The 17,369-nt window shown below is 46.4% G+C and overlaps 1 protein-coding gene across 1 annotated transcript in view; it reads right to left on the bottom strand.

The window, feature by feature from the left end:
• LOC144173081 (nose resistant to fluoxetine protein 6-like) overlaps positions 1 to 16,831 on the bottom strand; it is a 37,502-nt gene extending 20,671 nt beyond the window's left edge. Inside the window, exons 1-4 of the mRNA XM_077701596.1 lie at positions 16,747 to 16,831; positions 13,052 to 13,231; positions 7,212 to 7,305; positions 865 to 951 (exon numbers count right to left, since the gene is read on the bottom strand). Of these exons, the coding sequence (XP_077557722.1) occupies positions 865 to 951; positions 7,212 to 7,305; positions 13,052 to 13,181 (311 nt within the window). The 5' untranslated portion in view covers positions 13,182 to 13,231; positions 16,747 to 16,831. The remainder of the gene's footprint in view (positions 1 to 864; positions 952 to 7,211; positions 7,306 to 13,051; positions 13,232 to 16,746) is intronic.
• Between the last annotated feature and the right edge of the window lie 538 nt (positions 16,832 to 17,369).

Consider the following 17,369-nt stretch of genomic DNA (forward strand, 5'->3'; position numbering starts at 1 on the left):
GATGTTGACAAATTCCGTCTTCTGTGGTGAAAGTTCCAGGTTGAAGGCGGACAAAGAGCGTTCTAGGCTAAAAACGGCAGCCTGAAGTTCTGACTGCATGGCTTCCTTGCCATCGTAGTCGGCCGCTTCTGTCCAGACGACGACATCGTCGGCGTACAGGGCGAATCGAGCGGAGGTATCCTTTTCAAGCTGTCAAGAAAAAAAGGTTTTTCCCAGTGCCAAGGCACAAGCCTGGATCCGAAATTTTCTACAAATTCTCACAACTTGATCTTCATTGTTTTTAGGTTCGTGGCAACAATCATGTATTTAACAAGCGTGTGTTGAAATGTAGTGCGTGTCAAAATTTTGTGGGCGGCGGCGACCGTGGCAGGAGCAAGCGTGCGGCCCAGCGGGGGCGCTTTGGTTGCCGCTGTCTGCTGGTAGCGTGGCTAAAAAGAGCAAAGGGAACTTTCTCTATTTCCTTCGTACAGGGTCCCACAAAATTTTGACAAAGCCGTACGTGTAAGCGCTTCTTGTTCATGCAAACGACGTTTTAAGGTACGGAATGCGAGGGAACCACAAAAATATTTTAAGCACGAATTGGCCAGACCTCATACGCGTTGTCACAAAATTATCTGACGCTGTTAACAAATGCAGTAATATTGTTAATATATCCGAAGTCTTTCACCCCTCAAGAATTCAGAACCAAACAAGTTGTCAAGGATGGCAAGGCGCGTCTCCTGTTCAATCCTCGAATTTTTCATCGGCCGTATTTTGTTTTGTATAAACCTTGCCACCTTCCATGCGTCAAAAACCTCAAAAATGACTGAACACGTCCTATTTTTGTGCTGTTTTACCGACATAGCGGATTTGTACTTTGCCTACCTGAGATGTCGCAGCACAATGGCAAAGAAGATGGTTGTTGCCCCGCTGTAGTTGTTTTTCGCCGTTATAAAGCACATCAGGAACCCACTGCACAAAGCAGCAAGAAATGTTAAAAAGCATTTAGCAACATCTTTATAGACTAAAATTCATGTCCTTCTTTCCAATCGCACGTATTTTGTAATGTCTAACAAGACCAAAGCTTAACACAGGCACCGTCCACAGGCACCTCTCAAACCTCAGTACAAGCTTGCTCGATGAAGAGGGAAGGATAGGCAACGAAATGTGCGCAACGTTCGGTGCGTGTGCACCAAATAGTTCGTGAACCGAAACGTTCGTGCGTCCTATAGTCGGCACATCGAAATAACCATGCGCCGCAATTCAGGCATCAACGTGACCTTCACTGAAGTGTCTTACGCCAAAGTGTACTGCCCCCCCCCCCCCCTTCGCCCATGTCGTTTTGGTTCCACGGTATCATAATAACTATTGGGGAGGGTGCCTTTTCGTCGCTTGGATTTCGTTTCACCGCGACTTCAAGAAAAGCCCTGAAGCGCTGACCAGAAAGAGAAATTGAGATTGGGTCGGAAGCTGGTTTCGATAATGGTAAATGCGTTACAGAATAGTGTAGGAGGAGGGGGGAAAGATAGGGGTCAGTGCGACCTGCACCTCTGAAACGCGGATCCGGTGCCAAAACCCTTTCAAGCAGAAAGTGTACGTCCGTGGAGGATGCCTTTTGTTTTTTGGCTCGAATTTCATTGTACCGCGACCTTGTGAAGGAAGGGTCTGGACGGGGAGGGACTTGGAGAGTATAGTTGGGTGAAATGACATGACTCCTGATAAGGACCTTAATATAATAGCTGTTGTCCCAGCACAATTCCAATCTCCACTACATTAGGTCTGTATGGCTTATTTAGTGGCTGCAGAAGTGTGGTGCTGATGAAAACTCAACGCGGTGCACTGATTTGATTGTACCAGCAATGTTATTATGCTGTCAGTAAGGATACCAGTGCAGGTATTTACTCGGCGTATGTACGGCGTATGTACGGACATATGTACGGACAAGGCGAAAATGACAGCAGACACCTCTGTAAGTTCAACTGCAGCAATAATTGGCAGTCATCCTCATGTTACCGAAGTGACTGACATCAGCCAGTGGAAAAGTGGGCCAGAGTATAAAGAGAAAGGGTGTTTTGTGTTATCTATTAACCGTGTACCACAAATACCACTCTTCATTTCATGTTCAACCTAATCAATGCGTCATTGATCCCGTTTCCTGCTTATTCTGCGTGTCTTTTAATACGAATTTGAACCCAACTATCATTTCAATATAACCAACTTAAACTCGGCGTTTTAAAACTGACTTGTAGGCTTGTAGGTTACGTTGTTCAACTACCACCCGTATACAGCCGCAATGGGAGAGAACTGACTGAGCCTTTCCGCTTGCTGCTCGTTGAAACATGCATTTCCACTAAACCAGCGGCTTGCCTCACGCATTTCTTCGTCTGAAACTGTAAGCATGGAGTGCGCGGGTCTGAAGGTGTGTCCAACTGCACTCATAAATATCACTCAATAATAAATGTGCAAATTTCGCGAATGACGAGGCCCAGGAAGCGATTTGAGCTAAAATTACTAGCTGCGCTGTTGCAACAGCGCACATGCTATATTTTGCTCTAATCGCATGCTTTGCCTCCTCATTCGTCAAATTTGCACATTTCGTCGCGATTATTGGTTGTTCTGGAGTGTTGTGGGGAAGCCCACCTGCGGCGAATTTTAAGAGTGTAACTTCCTACGCCGCAAATTCCGATGAATGCTCGCGCATACGTTATTTTTATTAAGGCGATTTTTAGTGGGCGAAAGAGATTAGTTGGTACGTTGTAAAAGAATCTCTTGACGCGAGTTTGCCGTGCGATGAATGTTCCGGTGGTTACGAGGATTCCTCGTGCGAGATGCCCTGTAAGAAGGTTGCATTCCTGACCGGTTTACCTTTTACGAGAGTGCCTAGCCACGTTATAGGTAAACAAACGCAGCATCATAATTATGCAGCTGCGGTGGAGAAATACTTCCTAGTTATTACAAACCAGTAGCACAGCGCCGTACTTTTAATGCTTAATGTACATTAGCGTAAGCATGAAAGTAGCAAGGACAGAGCGTTTGTTATCTGGTCTGAGACGGGCCCCAGATCATTTTCCTATGCAGCCGGGGAAGCACGTATACAAAATGACTGGGCCTGCTTATGTATTCCCCTCTAGCAAGCGATCGGCGACCTTGGCCCCAAACGGCTGGCACTACCCGAGGCAGGATTTTATTGCGCCGTTTTTCCTGACGCCGTTGTTTCCGTCGCCCCGTACACCGAAGCTGGAGCGTCTTTTGAACGCCAACAGGAAAAACTCGTATGTCAGGAAAACGTGTTTACCGTTCGCCGTTCAAAGTCGTCTCCTATGTCTAAAATATTTTTTTTGTTATGCGAAGTAATCATTCAGACTCTATTGTACTTGTATTCACTTACACGTTTCGCATATTGCTAAGAGACAGGGAAAGCCTATTACTCGATGTGTTTCACGACTGCAACCGCTTATTTTGCGTAAATTAATCTCAAAATTACCATCATCAGTCGTTACAACGAGCAAATTATGTCGAGCCGTGGACTTGTCGGAAGTCTCATTCTAAGAGCGGATTCTCCAACTTTGGGACATACAGGCATCCATGATCACTACACACCATCGACTGGCTTGTGAACCTACACGTATAACGCATCCTAGAGTCGTAAAGCTCAAATTTCGTGTCTAGCTTGCACTCGTGCCGTTTGCAGCTGTCGTGGCGTTCGCGGCATAATCAAAGGTTGTACCGGGGTCAACGTGTGTGCTGCCGCATTGCACGAAGGGATGCTCTACGTTTTAGTCTAGCTTACCTTGTTTTCTGCAGCAATGTACCACAATGTAATATACGACTCCGCCACGCTCTGTGTTCGAAGAAACGGGGTTAGTTGGCGTAAGGTTAAATAAATTTAAAGGAGTGGGCTATAGCCCTGGGTTGCGCGGGGACGTGGGTCGACGCTGTATGCGATTTCCCGAAAACGTCGGGTTCGGGGGAATGGAGCAGAGAAACGAGGTCCCTGACTGGGGCTATCATCAAATCATGGGATGCTCGGCTACCATCAAAGGCTATTATCGAAGGTATGCTTAGTGATCGCTTTTCTTTTGCAAGGGGTGCACCAGGCTACGCCGCGTGGCTTGGAGGTTTATTTTCACCACGACTATCAGCCATTTCGCAGGGGCCATGAAAACATTTTACAAAATTTCAGTATAGTGCTGCGGCATATGGAAGTTTGTTAAACTTTTAACATATTTTTCAAAACTTTCAGCTTTTTAATTTTCTTTCCTCAACTCATATTCTTCCTTTCGTTTATTTAGGAATGTACATCTCCCAGTGACCAAATTCAATCCTTTGTATACGCCAGGGAGCTAAAATAATGCCGCAACGCTTGGTAATCTGGCTTTGAAGGTGCCGTGATTAATAATAGTCGTAGATTTGTTGGCTCCCGAGAAACCTGTAAAACTTCACACGAAGCTCCTAGAAACTGCTCCTAGAAACTGAGGATGAAATTTACTTTCAGAAAATAATTGGGGAAGAATGTCGGCCGTTGGCGTAGTGCAAGTGCAAGGCATAAAATCAAATTGGACAAAAATAACACGAAAGTGCTAAAACAGAAATACACGCCTCAAAAATATTCAAAGTGATGGCAATTACTTCGTTCCATCATACACACAAACAAATTATATTGGCTAACTGAACATCGTAAGCGAATAAAAATCCCGTGAATACATTAGCAATAAATAAATAAGCTTCTCGACCCGCCGTGGTGGCTCAGTGGCTAAGGTGTTGCGCTGCTGACCACGAGGTCGGGCGTTCGATTCCCGGCCGCGGCGGCCGCTTTTCTGATGGAGGCGAAAAGCAAAAACGCCCGTGTGTACGAGATTTCGGCGCACGTGAAAGATCCCCAGGTGGTCAAAATTAATCCTGAGCCCTCCAATACAGCGCGCCTCATCGCCTGCGTTGCGTCGGCGCGTTAAACCCTACAATCAATAAATAAGCTCCTCGAAACAAAGTTTTTGGAAGGTAGCGCACCGTGTGTGTCCTACTCGCTTCAATATCGGAAGTATGAGCGTTATTATCTCGTCATGATGCTTTACCAAGAACCCCATCATCCTCGTCTACAACATTAGGTTCGTAATCGCGCGTTGTATTTTCAAGCTGCTCTATTTTGTTTTGGATTTATAACTCGTAAAGTAAGTTCTTTAACTGCGAGTTGCGTCTATAGTCACCGGGAGGCTTGGGCATTCAATTTCCCTTGATTCTCTTCATCGGCACTTGGCTTAATTTCCGCTCGTTTTTTAAAATCGAAAGTCTTAAATGGCCCATTGCGCGAAACAACCGGCATCCGGCGTTAATAACAGGAACGGCTGCTTCGGAGAATTGCATAGCACGAGGCGTTCTATAGCGCGAGAATGCACTCGGCAGTAGCGATAGGCAGCCCCCCTTTCACGGCGACAGGAACCAGCAAGCGCGAAGGGCGTAGAGACAGATCGAAGCCATTCGAGAGCGTTCAGGCGGATCGTAAAGCGAAGAGTCCCAAGCGGCAAGATTGTAAAGCCCTTGGACAACGTGAGGTCAAAGCAAGGCGTCTAAAGCGTTCAGCTGCACATTCATGCTTTAGCATCCCCAACTCATTAGAAATGCTTAGATGTCCCGGATTCTTTATAGCTTTAAGATTCTGGGGCCGCAAAAAAGGCGGCGTCGTCGGCGGCGTTGATCGTAAGTGAAAGTCGGTGTGAGTGAAAAATACCGTAGCGCCAGCTTGCGGAGCCCACTGAGACTCCCGTGATCGTAAAGCGCTGCTCCAACAGATGGGGTGCGAGCTGGAGCGGAAAGCTTTCACCGTACGGAAAGTTTCATGGTTTAAAGGAAAGCTTAACCATCCTCAACGTTTCTTTTTTTTCTTCTTTGGCACCATGTCATTTTTACGGCCCTGCAGCTCTGCCACGCGTCTCTCATTGCATTCAGAAAATTGGGACGACTGAAGAGGGTGCCACAGCAAGCAGAGGCGTATTGGAGTGGCGGACCTGGTCATGGTCGTCAAAAATGTAGAGTGACTGCGAGAACGAACTAACCGTGTGTTTAATAGAGAAACATAGTCACGCGATGGCTCAAGCACGAGAAAGTCGCCGTATGCGTGCGCATGTTAAAGATGTCACGAATGAGTGTAGGCGTCGTGTTTTAAAACGCGTTTCGTTCTGCCTGACGGCCGGAAGTAAGCCTATGTGGTTTCGTATTTACTCGCCGTCGATAACGGAAACTCGAAGAGACATTCTTGCGCCGAGAATACCGAAATGAGCACGCCTGAGTGCAAATTGAGAGTTACGTAGTTAGAGAGATTCTAGCACGATGGCCTTGCTATGGTGCCTGCACATGGTAGAGGAAACCATAGCTGCGTATGCATGCGCCATCCTTCGGAATCTCGTCGCGTGGTTTTCGTGTCGCAATAACTGTACCCACCGAGTGCTTGTAGTCGTACGTGTGGTCACAGCTCTTATTTAGGTCTCGGGCCTCTTTAGGAAACCGAAATATTCGGCTTTCCAAGTGTCATAAATCCCCGCTGTAACAAATATGTAGGAACATTTTTCTTCTGAAGCATTATTTAACTCGGAAGATCGAAAATACCGTACCGTCATGGTCAAGAGCTCGCACACAAAATGTCCAACGGATGGCACAGAAAAGCCTGACAAGTTAAAGAATAAAAAAACTGGTGAAAGGTTGCCCGGGTTGCGGTAATTTTTACAGAGGCTACTATAAACAACGTAAAGTGATTGAGTCGAAACTAAAATCAGGTAATATTGGTCTGGGCGGGTATCAAGCGCGGCGCCCCGCAGGAGGCAAGAGGAGGACACACGACAACGCCAACGCAGCTTCGATGGCTTTAGCTGACTAAAGGTAGACCTAGTAAATGCGTGGTGCCCTTCAGCTTGGATGCGTGTGTCAGAAACACGCACTGGTACCTACACGAGTAATTTGAGCATGCTAATAGTGAAGTAGCAATTAACCAAGTAGCAAATTACATTCCCGCTAAATGTCCGCTTTGCTTGGTTAGCAGAGGCCGGTACGTGTCGATCGTAGAACCGAACCGAAGAACAGGCAGGCGCAAAAGGAAAACGATGATAATGGTTATGACTGGTTGTGTCAGGTAATTGGACACAGATGAATACTAATGAGAGGACACCTTCGGCAACTGGAGACTAATACTTTCTCATTCCCTACATCATGAGGTGTGCTTGGGTGTCCTCGTAATTCCTTACCTGACAAAGAAAAATGTATCCACGCTGTTGAATGCAGCTGCCACGAACATAGCCTGCCACTTGTTGGAATCGATCAGGAGGTTGAGCATGCGGGCTGAAAGGAGACGCAAAGACAATATGGCTTCCACATATTGCCCCGAATGCGACTATTTCTGGAATGGGGCTACACAATGTGATTTAGAATACACGTATTAGATATACGGCATATGTTTCGTCCAGACAGAGGGCCATCAACATTCCGTCTGCTTCTTGTGTATGAAGTATATCGTCGCTGAACATTTGGGCGCTGCTTCCATAGCAAAGGAATTTACAATTCCTCACTGCCTCGATTTCGCACCGAAATTCCGTTCCGACGAACTCTGTAATGGGGAGGTGAAGGGAACCTACAAAAACGCACGGTCTGTGTGCAGACCGTATATAGGTCAAGAGACGCAGGAAATAAAAATCGGCCTATCAGCGGAAAACCGAGGAAAACCTACTGGGGTGTTTCACCTGTGTAGAACGTGGGAAGAACACAGCGTTTGGGGCTCCAGAAAGATAAACCGACCCAACCCCAACCCGCTTGTCCGCAACGAGATTTAGATTAGATTTTCACCCAAAGACTTGCAGCCGGCGTGCGTTTCTCGCATGCGGCGCTGTGGCAGCGAAGAAACACAGCTTCCAAACGGAGAAAGTGCCCCGCGAAAGCAGGGCTTCCCTTTTTCACCAACGGGGAAGGATGGGCCCATTGTTGGTGTTCGAAAGCATTCATATCAGCCTTACCACCAGGACCCGTCCACTTATGGAACTTCAGGCTTAGCATCGCGGCATATATTTGATGGCTGCCTACACCAGCACAGCAGAGGACGAATTCAGAACGCAATTTTACCCCATACTATCACCCCTTTCTTGGTTTACATCGGTTCCTGCAAGCAGGCAGCGCCAAGCTGCCGCCACTCGCCGCGTCGCGGGCCATGCGAACAGGTGCGGATGTGCACACGAGCGTGCCCCCACGGCAGTCGTGCTTTCCAGATTTATACACATCTTGTGACGCACGCACGAACTCAGCTATGCTGTCGTCGTAACCCGCGATTTTAATCGGAGAGAGAAGCCGCAGCCTTCGCTGCAGCCTATTTCACGCGGATCGCTGGCTACGAGAGCTACGTAAGCAACGCAGGCTCCTCTTCGGGCTGGTTCTGGGGCGCACGCAATTTCGGCAACATAGCGTGCGTGCTCAACCCAAACCGAGATTGAGGGAAGTCCCTTGATTCAAAAACACAATGTTCAGCCGGAACACAAAGCCGCCTTCATGCTGCCCTTTTATGGGAGACGAAAAGGAACGAATGGACCAAGAAAGAGGAGGGCAGAAAAGAAAAGCAGGCAGAAGAGAGGAGTCAACCAAGTTGGAGATGAAACCGTAATCGCCGGATTCTTGGGGTGCATAACATTGCAGTTTTTGAATTAATCCAATGTCGGTGATGTATGTCAACAAATTTTTAGGGCTTGGCGCTGCAGATAATGGGAAGTTCACGGACGTAAAAGGATTTTAAAGTTACCCTAGGAATGCTATGTTATTTAGAAAAGTTGATCCAGAGTCCAAGTAAGCGGGGCAGTGCAGCAAAACGCGTTAAGCTCTGTTCTGGCGCACAGTTGTTGCAAAACATTCGTCCAATGAGGGAAAGCTATTTATGTATGTCAGGAGCATTGAGTCGGAGCTTCTAAATGACGAAAAAGCTTTTGAGGAAGCGTCGACGCCAGCTCAAGGTCAAGAGAAACTAGTGATAGTGAGTGGGAAGAGACCATATCGTGTTGCTTTCTGTAAGGCGTTGCATTTGGCCAAGGCAGAAGCGCCATTTTAGTAAAAAATACCTTTGGAATGTTTCGGGAGGTATCGACTTGGTGGCAGCCTCTTTTATTTTTGGTTTCCACTGATCCCACAGTGACCGGACACACACCGATACACAGTATTACCCAAAACAAAAACTCTGACAATGGCTTGGACTCAGCGCATGCGCAGTGCGGTGCACCAAGACGCTTGAGAAACCCAAGGCGTTCACATGATGTAAAGCTATCTAATGTGTTTTAAGCAACTGGTTTGTCTCAAACAAGAACTGCAGGGTCTATTCTATATTAAAAAAAAAGAAATTACACGTTTTTTTATGGATTCCATAACGTGTTAGACCCGTAATAAATTAAAGGTACTCTGTAGCCCTTTCGATATATGCTTTCACTCTTTCCTTCGCGTCGGGAAGGACTGCGAAAGCTACAGTTATCGCCAGCACGGAGTGGCACTGCGTGATTTGCTCGTCGGAGCAGATAGGCTTTGTGTTTCTGCTTCTTTGCTTCGTGGCTTTCTTTTAAAGTGGCTAGTGAATACGTTCATTACTGCAACTGAAGGAAAGCCGGCCAATAGCCGCTACACCTCTGGAATGACGTAATTCCAGCGGTCAAAGAAGTCCAAGATCGGAAAAGAGAAAAAAATGTTTCGATCAAGTTTCGTTGTTATCTGATGGGCATAGAGCAGTAATTTTTGGCTGAGGACCTTACGACCCCCAAATCCAAGTAGTGGGTGTGTTGGTCGACTACGTTATGCAAGCAACTGAGATTTCAAGAAGCGTTCAAAGAAGAGTTGTAGGGTCGTTTCAACACACCCAGTCGTCACCGGGTACTGCCACTAGTTAATTATACAGGGTGAATAAAGTTGAGTAGGCAGGTTTTTTTAAAACAAGGCGCTTAGATTTACGTGAAGGCCACATCTACTGTCAGGTTATGCGCACAGGGGGACACATAATTAGGTGGTAATTATTGATGTCGGTAGCTTAATTAACTAAAATTTAATAATTACCTTTTTAGTGGCTGCAGTAGACAGGCATGTTCCTATTGAAAAGTTTGAGCCAATTGCGTTTCTAAGCAGTTTCACTTGGCAGATTTCTTCTACGGCATCCGTACTCCGAGATATCGAACTGCGAAGTTTAATTGCCGTTCGCATGATTACGCATGCAAGACAGCGAGGACCGGCGCAAAGCTCCTCCCTTTTTTCTGTGTTTCGATAGCGGTTCCGAGTACGGCAGATTGCGATAACGCCAGCCAAGACTGGAAGGGTGCCAGCTATCACTGTTGCCTATGGCTCCACCCTCTTGTCAAAATAAACACCGTACACAGCAGGAACGTCACAAATGGAGGAGATTTGCGCCGGTCCTGACTGTGCAGCATGCGTAATCATGCGAACGGCAATTAAACTTCGCAGTTCGATATCTCGGAGTACGGATGTGCTAGAAGTATTCTGCCAAATGAAGCTGCTTAGAAACACGATTGCGTCCAACTTTTCAATAGAAACATGCCTGTCTACTGCAGCCCCTAGAAAGTTTATTATTCACTTTAAGTTAATTAAGCTACCGATATCAATAATTACCACCTAATTATGCGTTCCCTGGGCGCATAACCTCTGTCTAGAGGTGGTCTTCATGTAAATCTAAGCACCTAACTTTAAAAAAAAACCTGTCGACTTAATTTTGGTCACCTTGTATATTCATGCGCTAATACTATTTCCTTTTTGTTGGCATAATGCTATGACAGCTTACACACAAAAATGAGAGTACAAGCAGACGTGCTGGCGCCTTCTGTACATGCGTGAGAGGAAGTAAAAGGTTCACACGTCGCAATCACCTCGTATTTTGCTTATTTTACGCGATTTCTAGGTAGCGCACAAAGTCAGCACTACGGGTTGTGTATGCGCGCAAGCCCTCGGTATGGTAACGTACCCTTCCCGCAATAGGCGGCTTATCATAATCAACATACGTATGCAACAAAACAGAACTATCATGCAGGATTCGAGGCATAATAAATTTGCTGCAGCTTTTCACTATATAGACGTACGCCAGTACAAGTGGGTATCTGCTGCGCATGAACACGTTTCGTTTTCCTTCTACTCCAAGCCTTGAGGGCCTGAAGAGATTCGCGCTGCGTTAAAGGAGCCATGAAGAGAAAACAAAAGTTTGTTTTATTCGAAAGATTAGGTGTTTCATAGTACCCCAAGCGCTTTCCCGGAAGCAAATGATGCTTTATTCACTGAGAAATAAGGCAATTTAAGCCAAAATTTTAAATCTCCCGCTAAAATTGAACATTCCGTGACGTGTACAATGGCGTCATAGAGCCGGTCCATGAAACGGATACTTAGTATGTCGACTCCATATAGCACCCACACGCGGGAGTCGATCGAGACGGCGGCCATTTTAAAAATACTAGTAAAACCTAGTGCACCCGCAGCCCTAGTCATGGAATCGCCTGATCCGGAGAACAAAACTCTCGCCGAGGAGCTCGGGCTTGCATTTAACAACCTCACACCACAAAAACGTTCAATGCTTCTAAGTGCACGAGCGGCAAGAGTTGTGGGATACGCGGTGGACGGGAAAGCGACCATTCCGCGATAGCCACAACAGACGAACGCCCAGCCGTCGGCACCGCTGCCTCGTCAGCCCCGTCGCGACGGACGAATATAGACTGGTACGTATGTGCCGTATTTTGATTACGGTTAATAATAGTTCAATTTCAGTAGCAGTATCACTTATGCCAGTTGGCCGGTGTCGTGTATGGAAAGCCGTTCGCGCGAGCTCTCTGCTTCGACCAGAAAGATACGAGCGTCAATGCGCGGTGTTTACGGCATTTTTTTTCCCCAAGGTCAGAGCGATTTGACGAAGTCGGCGACGAGCGCCAGCATGTCCCAGGAGTGAGCTAACGTAAGGGTCCCTGCCGTAATCACTTCCTCGGAAATGAAGCGAGCACACTCGTACTTCCTTTAGCTCTCTTTCTCCTCCGTTTGCAAAGTTCACAAAACGTAGCCACTTGCTTCGCCGAGGTTCGTCGTTGGGCAGCACATGAAAGCAGATCTCCTTACCGGCGGGGATGTCGCACTCCCTCGACGATTTGCGCGTACTACATGGGCATTTCAAAACGTAGCAACGAAATTTCATTGTAAAGAACTCGAACAAACTGAAGTTTTCAGTGGTTGTAAACTGTAAACGAGCTCATAACAATAGCAGCAAGCCAACACCATTCCGAAACTGCGACGACTGTCACTATCTCGTCGCTGCTTGCTGTTCCTTACTCCCCTCGTTTCTATTTTTACCTTTGCTGGTTGGCGATATGACGGCCAACCTCCTGTGAAGGGATTACGATACGAAGCAAGGTCGCGGCTGTGCGTGCTGGAACGGTTCGTTGGCCCCGAAGAGCCTCGAACCCATGGATGCTCGAACCCGAAAATTCGTCTGCGCGACGGCGAGATGTCGAGCTCGGCCGGCGCTAGTTTCGTAAGCATTGGCGCACACGCTTGCGTGTTCGTTCGGACCTTCAACCGTTTACTCCACCGTTCTTTGTCATAAAAAGAATGTGCAGTATGTTTCACGGGCATTTAACTCGCTATGCAAACTGTAAGCCCTGCCTAACATGCGTTTGCTTTTGCCGGCCTCCGCCAATCGCAGAGCATTCCCAAGTGACATCACAGGTTCTGTTGCGGAAAATGAGCTGGTGGGTCACATGGTCATTTCCTTTTTTCCTAATTATGTAGCTTATTTGAGCGAAGTTTGCGTTATAAGTGGTGTCGTTATGGTTCTAACGAGGCAATCTTTCGAATGAACCAAACTTGTGTTTTCTCTCCATGGCTCCTTTAACCAACATCGTTCTATGCTTGAAAAGTTGAACACAAATTTCATGTAATAAATAAGAATCGAATGAAATACTTTTGCCATTAGTATTCGAAGTCGCAAACCTTCTAACACTGCCTTAGAAGCCCCTTGCCTCTAGCCACCCTCTCCGCCATCCCCACTCCCACAGTGGTTACAGAAATTCCGATGAGCCATACTTACACCATGTGTCCGACAGCGTTTGGTAACAGTGACCGAACATGATGAAGGCGATGCTTAGGTATCGTATGCCGTGCAGGAAGCGGAAGACGTACTCGTCGCTTTCTTTCTCGTCAGGCATGTTCAAAAGCATGCGTGTGTTCGACGTCACGGCGAAGGATGTGAGAACCTTTGCTACGATACCTGCGAAAACGACGCCAGTTGCGGTCACAATGTGTTGTCTAAAAGCGTAACTCCATGCAGGATTCTAAAGTGACTGTTTATCGGCTACTTAAACACACCCGAAGCAGAAACTAAATCATCACATGGAAAACGCGCAATCGGGGACGTGTTTTCTGCTATGAAACAATTATAAGGGTATCGAGAGTTGAGTTTCCTCTGAGTGAGATCGTTGAGGGAGGTCCGACTGTAGCATAGATATGGCGTAATCTTGGGGGGGGGGGGGGGGGGTGAATATTTAGTCCTCGTAATACTATTTTCCAAAAGGCAACTTAACAGGCGCGCTGCGTGGCTAAAAAAGAGCCCACTGTAGCCATAAGAGTAATATCCGCCGTTTTAAACGGCTAAAACATTCAACGTTTTCATAACGTGTTTAGTGGGGATTACCTTACTTGAGGCGGCCCGGAATGATTATAGCTCTGCGTTCCTTTCCAGTTTAAAGAGTACGGTCCATAGTTGATGTATGGAGAACTGTAGGGAGCAATGTTCCCTTTATGCACTTTTATACTTTTCCCGGTACTTGTCCTGGCCGAATTTGGGTTTCTGCATAAAAATTGCAGATTCAGCATCCATTTCGAGTGAGGCCAGCATTTTTATTTACCACTGCTACGACTGTAAATTTACTGCGCCGCACGCCTGGCGTGGTCCACAGATTCGTTGGGAATTGTGAACCCTAGAGAATCGCACACTCCCGGATACGGGTTTTTGATGAAGTAAAGCTGCTTTCTTGATAGACACATTGATTCTATTAAGCCTAAGAAATTCCAAAAAGGAATCTCTAAGCAATAGATTCAAATTTAACAATAGAGGCGTCAACTCTAGCATCAGTGTTCACATCAACACCACGGGCGTAAACAGGCAGCCTTTTAAAGCATTTGCGTAAGGCCGTGACAGCATTTTTGCGTAAGGCCGTGAGAGGGTCATTTTTCAAATAAATTTGCAGTGTTAACTCTCAGAGGCAGCAGTATATGACGGAATGTATCAGGGAGCTATAAGTCGGTATTTAACGCGATGATTTCGTTAGGAACCATCATTTGGAAGCGCGTTCGGTGACGAAAAGCAGACAGTATTTGAAAACGTGATAAATAAAAATTAATTATGGGGACAGACGTTATTTTTGCTCACGAAGCATTTTCTCCCTTCATGTGCAGCTTTCCCGCTCATGGCAGTCCTTTCAACAGTGATTACTCGGCAATTTTTTAGCGAAATGAAAAATTCTTTAGCTCAGCTAATATTTGGGGTGAATACTTGCTTTTTGCACAGTTTCAAGTCGCGCACGTTGCGCGACTGGGTTCCTGAGCCATGGGAACTATCCCATAGAAATGCATGGGAAGTTAGATTTGACAGCGAATTACACAAACAAACAGTCAGAAACCTGAAATATTCGTTTAGCGTTTTAATCTTCACGTTGGCTTCTAGCTTTATGCCAAATATCATTTTCCTACAGTGGTTTGCTAGGTTCCCGAGAGGTTGTAATTTCGAGCGAGAAAGCTGGGTATGTCTGCTGAACTTTTTAATGGCAACCGGGCTTAAAAAGTGTGCCTCATTTACGCTCCTTTCTCCTCCACTCATTTCCTAAGGCCGGGTCTGGTAGTGGAGCGAATTATAGTCCAAAAAGTCAGAACTTCCATTCAGCCCTGAAAAACCCGGCACCCCCTAAGCATGATGGTGTCACTTCGGAGTGCGACCCAAAATTTTATTGCTCTAACACACGAAATTATGACAACGGCAAATAAACACAACGACCCCCCCCCCCTCCCCAATTTTACTGTTATATTGTGCTCCCAAACAGAACAATGCACCGATGTTAAAAAAAAAAAAAACGAGGAAGGGAACAGGCCAATATCCTTGTGTAGCAAAACATTCGTAACGTAATGGCACGCGTGGTACAGTTCCAATATCAAGACGAAAACGCCCGCTCAACACTTTTAAGGGCCACAGCATTTCCAAGGCATGCATATTGCTCACTCAGTTCTTGAATCCTGTCGAAGGGCGGACGGTTACGCTTCTTAAGATAAACTTGGTTAATGTATTCGCTGGTGCTGAACATCTTCACTTTGCTGTTCTCACGTCATCTGGCCTCGCAGAAGCTGTCTAGGGGAGCATGATAATGAAGTTAAGTTACGAAAGCTGTACGGCAGTGTTGATCCCACACTGCGATCTCTCTACTCAAAGCCCTATCAGATCCTCTCCTAGAAGGTTCCCTGTTGCCACCACATTTATTTGGTTGTTCCTGCAGGCGCTGTGCCTTTTCCCTTTACAATTTAAAGTGTCATTCGAATCTTCCCTTGATCCAGAAACGAAGCCAAATATTTAGCTTATGCGGATGACAATGCATTTCGGTCTTGTCACAACAAACATGTATTTCGATGTCATGATGTTGGCACATCATTTTAATGCACTTGAGAACTGAGGTGAGCCTGAAAAGTCAAGGACACTTTCGCTGGGCTGGAGGGCGACGTAACCTCGTCTATTCGGAGGTATAAAGTACACTAAGAAGCCCCCATAGTTGGTCTTCACCACAGCGCTCTAGAATGAGTAATTGAAGTTACAAAGTGTGCAAATTCGGCGAATTACGAAGCCAAACATATTATTCGACTAAAAATGCTCATGTGCACAGGGACACCTCGCTAGGAGTGGAAGGCGCTTTCTGCATTGCGCAATATCCCTGCGAAGATGCCCTTTTGATTCAAATTTAATGCTCTGCCACGTCACTGTTCGAATATGCGCATTCGACCACACTTCGATTGGTTGTTCCGGAAAATTGTGGTGAAACTCCCCACAGCACGCCGTCCTGTCGTATTTGTTCCTCCTCGTTTTCGTCGTTTCTTTCGCGCTTTGTTTCATCACGCACCTTTACCAACTCTTCCAGCTTTCCTTGTTACTACAGGGAGTTCTTAGAGTGTAGAAAGGGGTTCAGTACTCGGGGTTTATCGACATCAGACAACAGCGCTCCCATTGTTCCTCGGCGCTCACCACTGGGAAGGGTAAAATGCAGGCATCGAAGAGAAGGACGCTATAACTAGGTTTATGCCGATGTATATCTGGTTTTCTAACTTTTCTATGGAGTTCACGTCCTTAGCTGCGCACAGTATACGGTCCAAGCATGCCATGGAGTGTTTTGAGCGGGAAAAGTTCGCATTGTCGGATAACTCGTGCTGATATTCATATCTTTAGAACCAATCGATCAGCTCATCACGAGCAATTCCACAACACAGAATGACCCTGTCCGCTTTTGTCCAGCATTAATCTGCATTGTGGTACAGTCCGAAGGGCTGCCGAATCGTTGCTTTATCTGCGCTGGAGTGCCACCTTAGGCTGGTTTTCGCTAATTAGGTTGCGTTGGGCCAGTTTCTGCCCGCAGAAATAAAACACCCTATCCGGAACTGCAGTCACGGTTGAGAGAACAGAACAGTTCTATGTCATCGAACGCTATTGACCATGCATGCGGTATGGGCTTTGGCTGTACACAGACTCACCTTTCCCGAATCGATCTGAACGCCTCGCCTGATGACGAGGTCCACCACTGTACTGGCAGCCATGACGCAGGCTAAGGTGATCAGGGACATCCTGCGCTCCATACAGTAACAAGAAGAATAGACGCGGCGCTCTTACACAAACGGGACTGAGTAAACACAAGGCCCATCACCGCACACACCAAACAACCCCGGTGAACTAGTTTTGAATCTCTTGGTTTTCTTTCAGGTTTCAGGTCTTGCACAAAATTTATTGACTATTTTCTTTAGCGCGGCAAGTTCCAAAAATGTTTGCATTACCCAAACGATTTTTATATTTCAGGTTCAGTTTCTGATTCTATTGTCGATTATCTGATCACTACTAATCATACCAAAAAGTTTTTTTGCGTCTGGGTTATTCCTTTCAACCTCTGGAACATACGTTTCTTTTTATATCCTTTGGTTGAGGCCTGGTCTTGACGAAAGCAGTGGGTCTTGACGAAAGCAGTGGGTCTAATATCTACACTCTATGACAATCCTGCACTTCAGCTTCACTTCAGTGCATTCAAGAGACCAATCTAAGCCACCAAAAATTAGTTCGGCGTATGGCAGCTACGTGCATAAATTTGAACGGAGAATGTAATTTT

The sequence above is a fragment of the Haemaphysalis longicornis genome, unplaced genomic scaffold (genome assembly GCF_048455015.1).
Source record: "Haemaphysalis longicornis isolate Haplotype H1 unplaced genomic scaffold, Haemaphysalis longicornis Haplotype H1 scaffold_284, whole genome shotgun sequence".
Classification (NCBI taxonomy): Eukaryota; Metazoa; Arthropoda; class Arachnida; order Ixodida; family Ixodidae; genus Haemaphysalis; species Haemaphysalis longicornis.